At 40.1% G+C, this 14,909-nt stretch overlaps 1 protein-coding gene across 1 annotated transcript in view; it reads left to right on the forward strand.

Moving 5' to 3' along the window:
* Window positions 1–13,414, forward strand: part of LOC139736465 (uncharacterized) — a 48,423-nt gene extending 35,009 nt beyond the window's left edge. Inside the window, exons 2-3 of the mRNA XM_071647216.1 lie at window positions 3,959–4,122; window positions 5,948–13,414. Of these exons, the coding sequence (XP_071503317.1) occupies window positions 3,959–4,122; window positions 5,948–6,265 (482 nt within the window). The 3' untranslated portion in view covers window positions 6,266–13,414. The remainder of the gene's footprint in view (window positions 1–3,958; window positions 4,123–5,947) is intronic.
* Window positions 13,415–14,909: the final 1,495 nt, after the last annotated feature.

Raw genomic sequence — 14,909 nt, forward strand, 5'->3', positions numbered from 1 at the left:
TCCAAAGCTACTATCGTGCGGATTATTTGAATACTAGAGAATGCTGCTTCAATAGCGTATCAAAACAAAAGGAAGGGAAAACGAGTTCCTATGTATCTTCTTTCACTGTTTTAGGGCTTTTTATTACACTCAGGGAGATGTTGTAGACTCAGCTATCAGCATATCTTCTGTTTCTTTCCCCTTCTGTTCGGATAAAAGTCATTTTACATACTTTTTGCACGCCTGATACAGCTTTACAAAATTCGATAACATCTCACGTACTCCAGTTTTGTTCTCTTTACGATGTACAAAAAGAAATGGAAACCATTTATGTGCCAAAACAAAGAGGTTGTAGAAACATAGAGGCAGGTGAGACAGTGAAAGAGAATGGGGGACTTTTTCTTTCACTATGGTCTTATAATCTAAAAGCATATAACACGACACATCGAATCTCCGCTTAATGAAGAACAACAAAGATGCTTTGAAATTTTTTCTTTTTCGGGGGGGGGGGGTTGTGTCACAGTATGTAGTAATCCTTCTTTTAGATTCTAAAAACAGTTATAATAAATGTTTGGTAGCTAGAAAGAGAGGGTGAAAATAATCGGCTTTCATTGATGAGAGAGTATACTTCTCGTTGTTACTCGTATCTTCTAGTATTTATAATTGGCTCGTTTGCAGCATGCTTCGAACATGATAATCAGTAATGCTACCAACAAATTCATAAGTTAAGGTGTGTATTTCATGGATATCGAACATGACCATTATTGCAAATCTTTGTTTAATTTTGAAATGCATCGGCAAGCAATCCCATCGGTTAAAAAAAAAAGAACTAAAACTTCAGGTAAGAGAGACATACATTTGCTGATTACTAGCCAGTGTAGGTACATGTACATCAATGTCCACTTCATGAAACAATACGTTCTGTACTCCTCACCAAAGGTGTGTAAAAACAATGTCGAAAAGTTATGTGTTTCAGCCAAAGAAAAACATTCAACTGTGAAATAGTTTCGAACTCCCGAGCTCATGAAATCTGTCAAGATTATCGATACAAGAAAACATACACACAAATACGTGAGTTTATGTCATTCTTACGTAAGCAATATTGACATTTGATATATCTTAGCAAGACTCTAACAGTAAATGTACGACATTAATTATTTTTTAATGAAAGTTGGTCAGCGTAAACCACATGCATCTTAATCATCTCCGAAAATTCAATGCACTGTGCGAAAGAAAAATGGTCCAATGTTTCTCCGGAAGTCGTAGGTAGATGTGAACTGTGGGTATACGGCCTTCTCGGGGAATTCCGGGGCCACTCCCATCGGGTAGACTGGGCGAAGCTGGGGCGGAACCTGAGCTCTCACTATCCCGCACCGTTGTACTAGATTTCACTAGATCCGAGAACGCACCTTACGGTACCCTGCGAGGACGAGTGTATCAAATTTGCTAATCACGCCAAGTCACAGTATCAGATTTGCTACATAGTCAGCATTAGTGAGGGTACATGGAATGACGTGTAGACAGTGATACACAGAGAGAGGGGGTCATTTTGTGTAGCCGTACGTGCGCATGCGCGTTGCGTGAGAATCAGTAAATCTAAAGTGAGAATCTTCCGTGACTACACGTTGTACTTCAGTTTCACGACTCGTGCTTATTTCATTACTTGAGTAGCCTACCAAACGGCCCCTTTCTTCAGTGTTGCTTTATCCCTCGCCCCCCCCCCCCCCGTCTCTCTCTCTCTCTCTCTCTCTCTCTCTCTCTCTCTCTCTCTCTCTCTCTCTCTCTCTCTTTATCTATCTGTCTGTCTATCTATTACAGTAGTTATCTCTTCCTCTTGCTCTCTTCTACAACAGTATCATTACAAAACATAAAGGGGAGATGTGGTACTTTACCATCTGTTAGGCTCAATGTAATTTAGACACGATATATACCTTTTTCACATTATTAATGGCTCGATATGAATACAAGCGGACGCATATCCATTTCTCAAAGTGCAGCATGTACTCTACTAGCCTGTATAATTTATCTGTCGGAGGAATATGTTTTTTTCTGTCCATTTTCTTTTGTTTGTCTACAGGGCACGTGAGTACACAAATGCTTGATTGTATGTTTGTATGTATGTGTGTATATACGCGTGTATGTTTGTACGTATATTAGAGAGAGATATATAAAGAAAGAGAGATGTATTTATGTATATTGTTATGCATACAGATAACCAGGAAAAGAAATATAGGTATGCATTATAAAAGAAATGTACATTAAAGTGTGGTAAACTGCTCCATTCCTGTAGCTGAACACCTTAACGTCTGATAATTGCACACGTTGGAAGCCTGCACAGATTTGTGTGCCATCTTCATAATCTTGTAGGGAACTTCCTGCCTGTGGCCATCAGGCTGTTGGGGTCAAAGGTCACATGGATTTTACATTCTAGATTTCAGATAGAGTGGCAATATCCATATCATAGGGAGGAGGTTCTCTTGGATGAATTAGTGTCCTAACGAGGAACTGAACTCAGAACCTTCCTATGAACTCTTAGATGTGTTCATGAGTGTACCACCGAACTTCTTACAACATACATACAATCTTGTGATAGTCTTCTTCCCAGTCGTCTTGCAAGATTTTTCTGCCATTCCATCTCGCCATTGAGAGATGTTTGATTTCTGCTCGTAGACCTCAAGTGAAAGTGAAACAATGACAACAGAGACAACAACAAAAAAGTTCACTCAACTTCCTGACAGAAATGTCAACAGTGAATGAGAGCGTTGCGCCGTAAACTCTCTCAAACAAGGTGAATTCAGGTCTCATTCTTGTCTTCTTTCTTCATGGATTTATCAAATCTGCAGTAAAGCCCGGTGTCTATTTTTATCTTCGACGGAGGCGAGGCGCGCGTTTGGATATTTTGCGAGCACACACACACACACACACACACACACACACACACACACACACACACACACTGCGAGCAGCGGTGTTGACTACACGAGCAGATCTTGTAAATAAGGTGTTCGGAATATTTCGATTTGAAAGCATTAAGGGCAAGAAAGTACGGTTGAACCCTCTGACGAACTGCTGAAGAAATGGTTGCCTTTTTCATGTATAGACGTATGAACATATTATATCGGATTCTTCTACTGTATATATGGGTGTGTATTAATTTGCATGCAATATGTATGAAAGTACTGAAAATGAGTTACAGCTACATAGTTATTCCCTATACGAAAATAAAATATGTGGATACTGTTCACAAAAAAAGTAGGAACATAATTATATAATAGTATATATACGTATGTATGTATGTATGTATGTATGTATGTCTGTTTATTTGTTCGTTTGTTTGTTTCCTTGTTTGCGTATACCAAATATAAGTTAGTCTGATAAAAAGGAGTAAAATCTTACTAGTTCTTCCTATAAAATAGTTCTTGTATAGTGGATATGAATATGCAAATGAATGAGCTAACCATATCATACCCTCACAATTTTCCATTGATCGTGTAAAAAAAAATAATAATAATAAAAATTCAATGTTTGTGTCACTGAAGTGTGAAACATGATGCTATTCCTGGTTGAATAACTTCAGAATAGTGATCAATTAGATATACCAGGATTTGAGCCTCGGACTTTATTGCGTTTGAATGAAAAGCTGGAAATTGCAAAATTTTACGTACGAGCTAAATTTATATGGTAAGTTGTAAGGGGATGACATGCTCACTTTGCCATTTGCATATTCATATTGACCGTTCAAGAACTGAATGTTTCCTGAAAAATTAGCGAAACTTCGAAATGCCATAACTTCCATATTTTTCCCCCGATTTCTATCAAAATTTTACCGTTGAACTCCTAATATTTTACTCTTTTCTATCAGACTAACTTATATTTGGACTGGATTTCCCCTTTAAAGAGATGACTTAGCCTCAAAATGGTGATTTAATCGCTCTTTTTGTCTCTCTTTCTCTCTGCATTTTTCTCTCTTGACATGCAGTGAAGGCCGGTGATTTCGCCAGCAATGCGGCCAACAACAATGGTCGAACCAACTTCACCAACAAACAGCTGACGGAGCTGGAGAAAGAATTCCACTTTAATAAATATTTGACCAGGGCGCGGAGAATAGAAATCGCTGCCATGTTGGGGCTGAATGAAACACAGGTTAGATACATCTCCTTCTCACCCCCTCCCTCTCTCTCCTCTCTCTCCCTATCTTACCCTATCTATCTATCTTTGTATCTCTATCTATCCATCTTTCTATCTATCTTATTACCTCTCCATCTTTATCTCTTTTCTTATCTTATCTTATTCTTATCTATTATTTTCATCTACCTCTCCGTTCCTCTCTTTCTCTTTCTCTTTCTCTATCTCTTCTCTCGCTCTCTTCTACCTATCTTTCTATCTCTCTCTTCCTTTCTCTCTTCCTATTTCTGTAAATCTTTCTTCACCTATTTATGATTCTGTATATATATATATATATATATATATATATATATATATATATATATATATATATATATATATATATATATATATATATAATATATCCCTCCCTCTATTTCTCCCTCTCTATCCCTGTTCTATCGATCTATCTATTTATCTTTCTATCTCCTCCCTCTCTCGCTTTCTCTATCCATTTATCATATTCCCTCTCTTCTTCTTTCTCTATCTCTTCCTCTAGTTATCTATCTATCTATCTATCTATCTATCTATCTATCTATCTATCTATCTATCTATCTATCTCCCTAACCCTCCTTCCCTCTCTTCCACTCTTCCTCTCTACTTACCTATCGGGCTATCTCTCCCTCACTCTATTCTCTTCCTCTTCCTCTTCCTCTATCTCTTTGTCCGGATATACGTCTCCCTTCAAGCAGATTCCAATATTCCGAAGCAATGGTGGACATGTGTGTATATCTAAGTATAGGGTGATAGATATAGATACACAGAAAAAAAAAGACAGATGAAAATGCAAAGTAGAAATTAGATGGATGGATAAGTTAATGGGTAAAGTAATCAGCTGATATAGATTAAAAGGTAGATAGATAGTTATAGATAGATTATAGTTATAGAAACATATATGCATGCACATATGCCAATGCGTTCTCATATACATACATTTCTGTACGTATTTAAACGCACACATCACGCGCACGCTTGCTGACGTATAATACTTAACTATATACATACAAAGAGGCGACATAGACGAATACTTCAATGTCTAAGTATGACGATATTACACCAATTTAAGAAAATCGCTGTGAAGAATCTACATGAATGTATATATTAATATTATTTAGTGTCAAATATTTAGCATAATCATCTATAGTATCATTATATAGGATATCCAATGTGCTCCAAATTTGTGTATAACCGTTGCAAAGCAAATTCCAATGATCATCATCTTGTATTCATTCTCTTATATCTCTTGTATTCTTTTCCCATTATACATGGTAATTATTGCACAATTATTTTTTGCCATCAATATTTACACGTAACCTCACTGTTTTATTTCATTTTGTTTTCAATTTTTGTTTTCATATTTCTCACGAAAATGGCACAGATAAAAATAAAATTATGCAATATCCAAATAACAAAGCATAAATTGGGTGAAATTTCACCTGTCATAATTGAATTTGAACAAGAACTGTTTGGGAAGATAGGAGGTTTGTTTGTTTGTTTGCGTTTTTTGTTTGTTTTTTTTTTTGTTTAGTGTGTGTGTGTGTGTGTGTGTATTTGGTGGCTCATCGGAAGTATTCAATAACACCAAATGGTTTTCGATTAAACTTCAGATTTGGTGTGGAACTGAGGATAATAATGTTTTAAAGACACGTAGGTATTATCCAGTGTACAGGCATTATTTTGTCAGATGGCATTTTTGTTTATGGAGTTCGGATGTATGGAGGATGGGTGCTATACTGATAATTTTTCGTTATACATTTTTGTACGTTGTTTCCGTTCATATCCTGTTCTGTTGTACTTGACTCAGGTGAAGATCTGGTTCCAAAACCGTCGGATGAAGGAGAAGAAGAAGATGAAGGAATGCATCCCCCCACCTCACCCGTCCCACTCCATGTCACACCTCCACCATATGCACTCCTCGGTCACCATGACAACGCCGTCGTCACTATCTGTCCACCACCAGGCGTCGCCGCCCTTGCCACACTTCACCGGAGCGCTTCCGGGTCAGACAATCCTTTCCGGCGGGTCACCTCTCAGCGACTCCGAGTTAAAATCGAGTAGTTTTTGTGGGCACGGGCACCTTAGCCACAGCGGATCGGCGATGGTCATTACAAATGGAACTTAAGAAGACACAGCAGATGACAGAGACTCATTTTTTGGAGATTTAAGGCAATTCTTGTGGAGGAAGCAAAATGCAAATGTCGAGGCAAAGTCTCACCGATAGCGTTATATATAGTAGACATCGTTGTTATTTATGATTGTCAGACAGTACAAATATGAGGAATAATGATTTTAATATATATATCAACGACTTTCTATAACGCTAAACCACTTCATTTAATCCTGGCAACAACGAAATGGCATTCAAGCCTACGAACATCCGGAGGCGTAGCGTCACGTACAGTGAGGGTGTATTCATACTGGAATGCTGCGATTATTCCACGTTTTAAAATCGATGTTTCCTACCAGGGCAGAGCCAGCAAGTATGTCAGTCAAGCGCTGGCGTAGCAGCCATTATCGGGGGAACAACGTCGAACCAAAAGTGGTAAGCTGTCGTTTCGGCCGGATTCAACTTTCGCGACGAGATGTCAATCCGATCCATGTGCCGTCGTTTTCAAACACGATATCAGCGGGATATGGAACTTGATGGAGCATATCGCCCCCTCTACGGACTTCACTGTGCGTGAATGTGACGTTTGGTCACGTGATTTTGAATCTTTCGTTGAGCCCCCAGGCGAACTCGGCGTTAACATGTTAAGTCGTTTCTATTGCATGGATACCAATGTAAACTAGCACAGATTATCGTAGTCTAATGTAGCAAGAATGTTGTGGTACATTTTGTCTTTTCATAACTGTATTGCAGACACAGACCGACTCTGTGTCAGCTCCAACACCCACCTCCTAAAGAAGAACAAACAAAAAGACATTTTTCCTTCATGCCGATCGGATTCATGAATGCAGATATTAGAACCGTAGAATTAAATAATACATTGGCAGCGCGTGTTGCGGAAGAATTTGGATCACTTCAATCATGATAAGCCGAACAAGCGGGAACACGGCAGTGCTTGGGTGAATACAGATGTGAATTTTTAATGCTGGTACAATTCACATCAGCACATTGGCTACAGTGCACGATAGAGCTATTCTCTTGTCTGACTCCTGTATTATCATTTCTTAATATCTCCCGCGTAGCATCTCCTATGAAAGAGCAGTATCAGCTTCCCAAACGATAGACGTTTGCATCAAAAACCCTCCTCCTCTCCCACCCCTCTCTCCCTCTCCTTCCACACAACCAAAGAAAAAAGCATTGGAGAAAAACACCTGCGCTGAACAGGCAGTCAATGTCGTTTTAATAATATGGCGGGAAAATAAATTCGTGCTCGCTTGTTTGCGTTCTTCCCGGCTTCACGGCCCCTTCGTGTACCGTCACAGCCGAGCTTCGATGGGGAAGGTGATACAGGCGAGAATCGAGGGCTAAATGAAAACCCATGGCAAACTGCCCGTCCGGCATGTCTGTGACATTTGCCACTCCAGTGCAGGTCAAACACAAGTTTTCAATATCGTTACATTTCGTTTCACGACGGCCAGAGCGTAGTGAAGCTATAGGCAACGTACGTATGGCGACCGTGATGACCCAAAATACCTCGTACTGCGGTCGTGCACGTGTACCCGAAACGCGTGCCACAAACTGGGTGACGAGTCTTCAAATTGGTGCACATCTTTTTTTTTTTTAATTCAGTGTGGAATGAATGAAGGAGAAATGAAAGCAGATTTAAGGTTGACTCTCCGAAAAGATTATCATTACAGACTTTATTGTCGATACAATATTGATTTTATACTGATACGCCAATTATATCACATTCCATTCTCTTCTTACAAGCCTGAGAATATTCAAATTCAAAACGTACAATAAAAGTCAATATTTCTAATTTTGCTATGTATTGCAGGCCCTTTTAACTAGATTCCGATAGGGCAATTTTGTAAAGCGATTGATTACTTCTGGTTGATTGGCCAATTAATAAGTAGGTACAGCTAGCTGTTTTAATCCAGTGTAGTATGTGTTCACATGGTGGTCTTTCCGTGTATTCTAAGACACATACACTTAAGATGACACATCTGCCATGTTTGGAGAATCTATCTGTAAAGATTTTACATTGATTGTTACACTCGGGGTTCTTAATATCCACTAACCTCCAAATATCATCAGAGTATTTTACCTGTTTAAACCAAGCTTTGTTCACTGAGAGACCTAAGTGTTAGCTCAAAGTGAAAGTGGCAAACCAATTGATATGCAGTTCTGTAGTGTAGTTTCTGCAACTCCTCTCTATACTTTAACATACACTGCACGTCACTCAATTCATTATAATTTATCTATTTCCCACATGATATCAATAATATTTATTTCTTCGGATTCAACAGTGTGCTTATCAAGATTCAGACTTTACTCTTTATTATCCTTGTTCTTTAGGTAAAGCACATGATAAGTTGCATTAATTCACCAATGCAGAATATGACTGGAATAGCATTGAAATGTGAAACGGTGTGTGCAACATCTTCGATGTTTCGTTGTCACGTCAGTATTTCATTCCAGGTAGCGCAGGAAAATCAATGCTTTAAAACATCCAATCATCAGGTTATGTGATGTGTAAGATAGGAAATAATCAAATTGGTATTTTTTGTAGGTTAACAGATTTGCTTTCTGGTGGGAAACACAAAACAAACAAACATAATGAACTGTGAAAAGGGGGGGGTGTGCCTACATGTACTGCTTTTACCCCCGCCACCACAACAAATGTTGGAGCCAAGTATGCTTACCCACGTTGTCTTTTCGGGCATAGTATGGTCTCAATGACCCGTATTGTGCTACACAGTGTGTCGCGTGATGAAGACAGAATGTAAAGAAAAGGTTGAGATTTTTCGGTCATTGTGTTAAGTCATTAGTATGTGAAGCGAGTGTCAGTGGGCCAACGAGTTCATGCATAATACATTTAATATGCTTACTCCATTCAAAAATGAAGCTGTTTCGACCACGGCGAGTCTCAGTGGATGTATAGGCATAGCTTCCAGCGTTGTGCAGTAAACGTGATGTATTTGTGTGTGTGTAGTTATGTGCAGTTCGGCTTTAGGAGTTTCCCGTAAGTGAGCGGTTAACATACGCTTCAACGTAACGTTGATAATACTCATAATCGATTTATCATCACACTTTGAATAGACTTACAACTACTGTAAACAAATATATAGGCAAACACACGTGGTCAATTATACGCCCACACACACCTATATGGTTGCACGTATGCACATATTCCTACATTCATTTATGTATTCCTGCAAAACGTAATTAAACCTGCAAAGACAACTTTATTAGAGATATTTTCAAGCTAATCAAAATAGATTTCATAAACTGTCACATTGAAATTATGACTAGTCCTACCTGGCTAGTGCCGAAATTTGCTTAAGTGTATCTTTGCATTCTTTTTCTCCAAACAATGGAAAAAAGAAGAGAAAACAATATGGATATCGGGAGGCATCATACCTTTCCCGCACACGAAAAAGAAGCGCGTTCAACGCTCCCACTAATTATCGTCCGTCATCCTCGCATGCCGTCGCGTATGCCTGACGACGCAAGTTTGTTTTCAAGTGGGTGTGAGGGTGTGAAATCCTACTGGCCGTAGAGGGGGACGGACAACTGCGCACTCGTTCACGCCACCACAGCTGCGCTAATTCCGTAACATCACGGTCTTGCCTTGCCCCAGTACGCTGACGTGTGAAAAGACAAGAAAACAAGAGAATTGAGAAAGCCCCATCACAAATGCTGAACAGCTGAAGGGCATTTGAGATAGGAATACCCGAACTGCTTGACTTTTAAGAGGGCATCGTACTCATAATTCCTGGTATATGTTACCCTTTAATTCTGAGGTCATGAGTCTGCTTTGGCGGTCACGGCTAGCTAGGCAATTTCTGACACCACACTACAAGATGACAGTGTCTTGTTTTATTCGTGACACTACGCACTGTAGTGTGCTGCTATGGTTTTTGTGCCCTTTTTCGCCCCGGTGAGTGGAGGGTAATGTCTGGTCATGCACACACTCGGTTTTTATTGCGATGACTTCATCGCTATCTCTAAGGCTTGTTACAGAAAGAGAGAGGAAGGGAGAGAGAAAATAAAAACGCCAGGCAAGGCGATTTGGGTCCATTTGCAGGCAAGGCATAAACACGTAGCAGGCAATGCATACCACCATCCGTGAGCCTAACACAATTTGCTTAAGCGCGGGACAATGTGAACAGACGTGTCGATGGTAATCAACATCTGACGGAAGAAGGCCCGGGTTACGACAGCCTTTACCTCCTCAGTGGGTCGGCGACGGGCGAAATCAAGGCGAGGGAGAGCTCCCGTGTTGTCCCCTCGTTTTCTTACAGCTGCACTCGGCAAACAGAGGAACGAGCGAAAATGAACAAGTAATGAGGGTCACTGACCACCTCGTATCCTCGTTCAAGACGATTCAACCCACCACAGCCAAACAACTCCCAGTACTGCACAAGCTTTGTCCGCTTCCTTTAACAAAAAAAATGTATGTAAACATACACCAGAAAAATTACACACACACACACAGGGAGACACTGATGTGCAGTGATTCTGGCTTTAGGTTCTTTCTTTTATTTTTTGTGAAATTTCATATTTTACAGCAAATTCTATAGCAGTGATTTTGAACATTGATATGATTGTATTGGTGGAATTAGACTTTTGATTGTGTGAACAGCCCTTCAGTCGGCCCGTCCTCATTTTCGGGCCTTGGTATTGACGTTTTCTATACACTGGTTGAATACGCACCGCCAGCTTGTCGCCGACCTGTCAACGCTTCCACGGTCCAACGCAGACTGCTGGTCTACCGTAGAATAAGCGTCAATGCCCGCCAAAGTTGACTCATAAATTGATATGAATATAATGAAATTTGCAGCTTCGCCACGTCTGCCGACATCGTCGCCTTTCATCTTACTTCGAACGGACGGGGATTTGCATGTGTGTGTGAGTGTGTGTATGTGTGTGTGTGTGTGTGTGTGTGTGTGTGTGTGTGTGAGTGTGTGCGTGTGCGTGTATGTGTTATGTGTGCGTCTTGTCATGCAAACACTGGCTTAACCGATTCTGGGCGCACACATATCAGCGCGAAATAAGGGATAAAGAGGCTGGCTTAATGTGTAACATTAGGTCATTTGGGGCACCGCTCTTGCCCTCGTTTTAAAAATAAAATAGCTTTAATCACTGGCTTTTAACTATCATCTGACTTTCTTGTCTGCAATTAAGTTAGTTGGAAGTGTCGATACCAAAAGGATCGTGAAAATGTGATAAATAACACTGTCTAGGTTTTTTGTGATCTGTCTTTTTATTAATTCGTAAATTCAATCGATAGCTGACAGGAACATCTGTTTTCATGTTATCTGAACTTCTTCTTTCTTTTTATGGAGGAAAATTAATTTAGATAATCCAACATTCATCAATTGTTGTTTAACAAAATATTTCTTCAACAAAAGCCAAACAGTGGATTTGCCATAAAATCGGTCAATGGAAAGAATTAAGACTTTGCTACATTTGTGAGAGAGGACATGGTCCTGTAAGCACGTTTTGGCGCTCAGCAAAATTAGGACATCTTAGATGCTAAAGATGATTAAAAAAAACCCTTAGAGAAAAATAAAATATGTCATCACTTTTCTTAATTAGCTTAAGTTGAATGGTGACATTGAGATTCCAAGCTAACTGACTCCCATTTGCCCATAACTTTTTTTTTGGGGGGGGGGGGTGGTGTTATCTTTTCGCAATATACCCTCACATGTGACAGTGAAACAAAGGAGAGGCGGACATGTTGTATTTGCGATGTTCTGTTGCTCCTGATGTCATTGTAATAGCCCCCCTCAACTTTGATTTGTCGTGAAGGAGGTGAATTCCCTCGGCCACAAGGCCTCATCACGAAACATTGGCCACTGACTCAACCCATCCTAATGTTCGGTCATTCTGGTGGGAGAAGGAGACGGGGATGGAGGGGGGGGGAGGAAGGAGGAGTGGTATTTTGTGTATGACAGTTCCCATTTTAGTCGAAGCTATCGGAGCGCCACAAGGCCGTGTTACTCATAGTGCTCTGACTTGGTGTTTAGCGTTTACATGATACAAAATGAGCCAGAAAAAGGGTCGTGGAATGTCCAATCAAGTCGTAACCGCCGTGTCATAAAGTCTCGTTTGCTTTTCGACATGACTCGACTTCTTGTTCAGAGAGTATAACGCTTGTGAGGGCATGACCTTTCCGTTTTTGCTCCGTGACGCCATCGCATCGGAGTAAAAATTACGTTGCTATGCAATGTGGCAGCATGTATACCCACCGTGACACAGCGAGCGTCCATCGCCATAGTGCAGTGTTATAAAGAGCGCCAAGCCGCGCGCTCTTACGAAGACATGGTCGCCATCGTCGACACATTACAGAGAGGGTTGTTGCTTTCCATGAAGCAAGTGGGTCGTTAGCTCAGGGGTGACATGAGCCTACAAGATAGCCGCTGAAGTAGATGCACATTTGCATCATTCGTCCATCATCCGGTCTAACACCTGGAAACCTCTCATCTGTCTCCTGCTCTTTCATGTCAGCAGTAGATCTGCACGTTCCTTCGTGTGGCTGGCTATTATGTTAGAAAGGAAAGAAAGAATAGGCGACATCTGCTCTGCTGTGCGTAATTACACTAAGTAATATCCCACCGGACCACAATGTGCAACTTTAACCATTTTGATGTCATGTATAAGGTGCTCGAGTTCATGAATGTTCATGACTCAACAGTTTGTAGAGGTTGTTCAGTATCTTTGCACTTACGTAATATTTCTTGATTGCAGACTCCATTGTGATATGGCAGAATAATACACAATGATATAAGCACATGAAAGACCAATGTGATTTCATGTTGATTGTTAATTTGTTTGTAAGACCAGAGTTGATGGTTTATCATGTTCTTACCATCTGTCGTAATAGTTCGTCTTAGATTAGAGAAATATGACTGATGTAACCCTATTTCACTGTGTGTTTTTTTTCCCTCACTTATGTATGGTTGGTAGATTCATACATTTGATCTGCATCGGTCCAATCACTTTACAGCCAGCACGCATCAGTTGTTGCTATGTCGGGCAAGCTTTGAATAAGCTTTTCGGCAGACATACCAGACTCTGAAATACTTGTTCGTAACCTCCTCCCAAGTCAACCGAAATCCTCTACCTCTCCCACCCAGTGATCCCCTATCTCCCAACCCCCCAATAAACTGGAAACACAGATTTATGATATGTGTGCGTGTGTGTGTGCCTGCGTGTGTGTGTGTGTGTGTGTGTGTGTGTGTGTGTGTGTGTGTGTGTGTGTGTGTGTGTGTGCGCGCGCGAAAGAGGCTAGGTTAAATGGTGAAAACAAATTCGATCGAACCCAAGTTCAATAGCCAGAATTTTCCTCCGAAGCATTTACCCTCTAAATGTCCATCTTCATAATCTATCCAGTCGAGCGCTCGTTGAACCTTATTTTGCAACAAATCTGCCGGCTGTCCACGCTAAAATGCTGAAGTACTGATCTGATATGTTCAAGCTAAGACCCTCTAGGTGGAAAGAAGATGACGCCATCTTTTTAACTGTGCCTCATTCGTTGATATATACATCAGATTAAAAAAAATAACAATAACAATCCATGCGAAATAACGGGAGTGATGGAGAGAACATGAGTTTAGTTCGTGTGCGAAATATTTGGTGGGTTTGTGCAATAGCTTTACGCCAAATCTTGCTTACTGTTTCCCATTTGTGTCAATTATTGCAATTAATGTCCTCATCTGATTATGAGGCATTCTTTGTACCTTCGCTGTTGTTGTTTTATTTTCCTCCCTCTCTCTTATCAGACATCCGTTTTGTCGTCAAAGATGTAAATGTGAGCGTTAAGACTTGACCTGGTTATATGTACTGCACTCGTCAACTTAGTGTTAAACTGTTGGTCACCCTCCCTTTGATTTAGAAATCGTTCTTAGGCGTTGATACTGTCTCCTCACTGTCGAGTTAAAGTAAATGTTCCCTATCGTGTGAAAAAGTGAAACACAAATCGTATCAACCTTTGCATCGAACTTTGAGTGAAAATGAATTGGCCGCCATTGTGGTACTGATGCAAATGATATTAAAATATGTTGACTATGAAGTGTATGGGTGTTTTACGCCTCTCCCAGGGGGGTCGGAGATGCAGCAAAAAGGCAGCGAAAAATATTGTGCAATTTATCTTATGACCTCGTTTGTCATGCTTGATGAGATCTCATGAAATTCTCACTGTACCGATTTAATTTCAGGAGATAATTATGATTATGATCTCCTTTGGTCATCTGTGATTTGTTAGTATACTCACTTGAAATGATTGTCATTCAGTATTCACTCGAAAATACAATCCCACCAGCATGATAAATCATTTTTAGGAGTATATGCAAAATATATTTATGTGCCAAATCTTTATTACGCAATACAGTTATAGTTATTTCATGATCTAAGACATTCGATGAACTGTGATTATTACGCCATACCCAAGAATGAATGTTTGTGTGGCGACAAAATCCTTCTTTCTTCTTTTATTTGCCACTGAATGGACTGAAAATACAACTTTCTAATTGGAAAAAATTAGAATACAATATCATAGATTGTCTACACTTCAGAGCAAGGTATGATTCAAAAAAGGGAACTACAGTTAATATTTTCAATATTTGAAGAGATCGTGGACACTTTTGAGCAT

This window comes from Diadema antillarum, unplaced genomic scaffold (genome assembly GCF_040938485.1).
Source record: "Diadema antillarum isolate AM-2024a unplaced genomic scaffold, OU_Dant_1.0 seq00000649_RagTag, whole genome shotgun sequence".
Lineage (NCBI taxonomy): Eukaryota > Metazoa > Echinodermata > Echinoidea > Diadematoida > Diadematidae > Diadema > Diadema antillarum.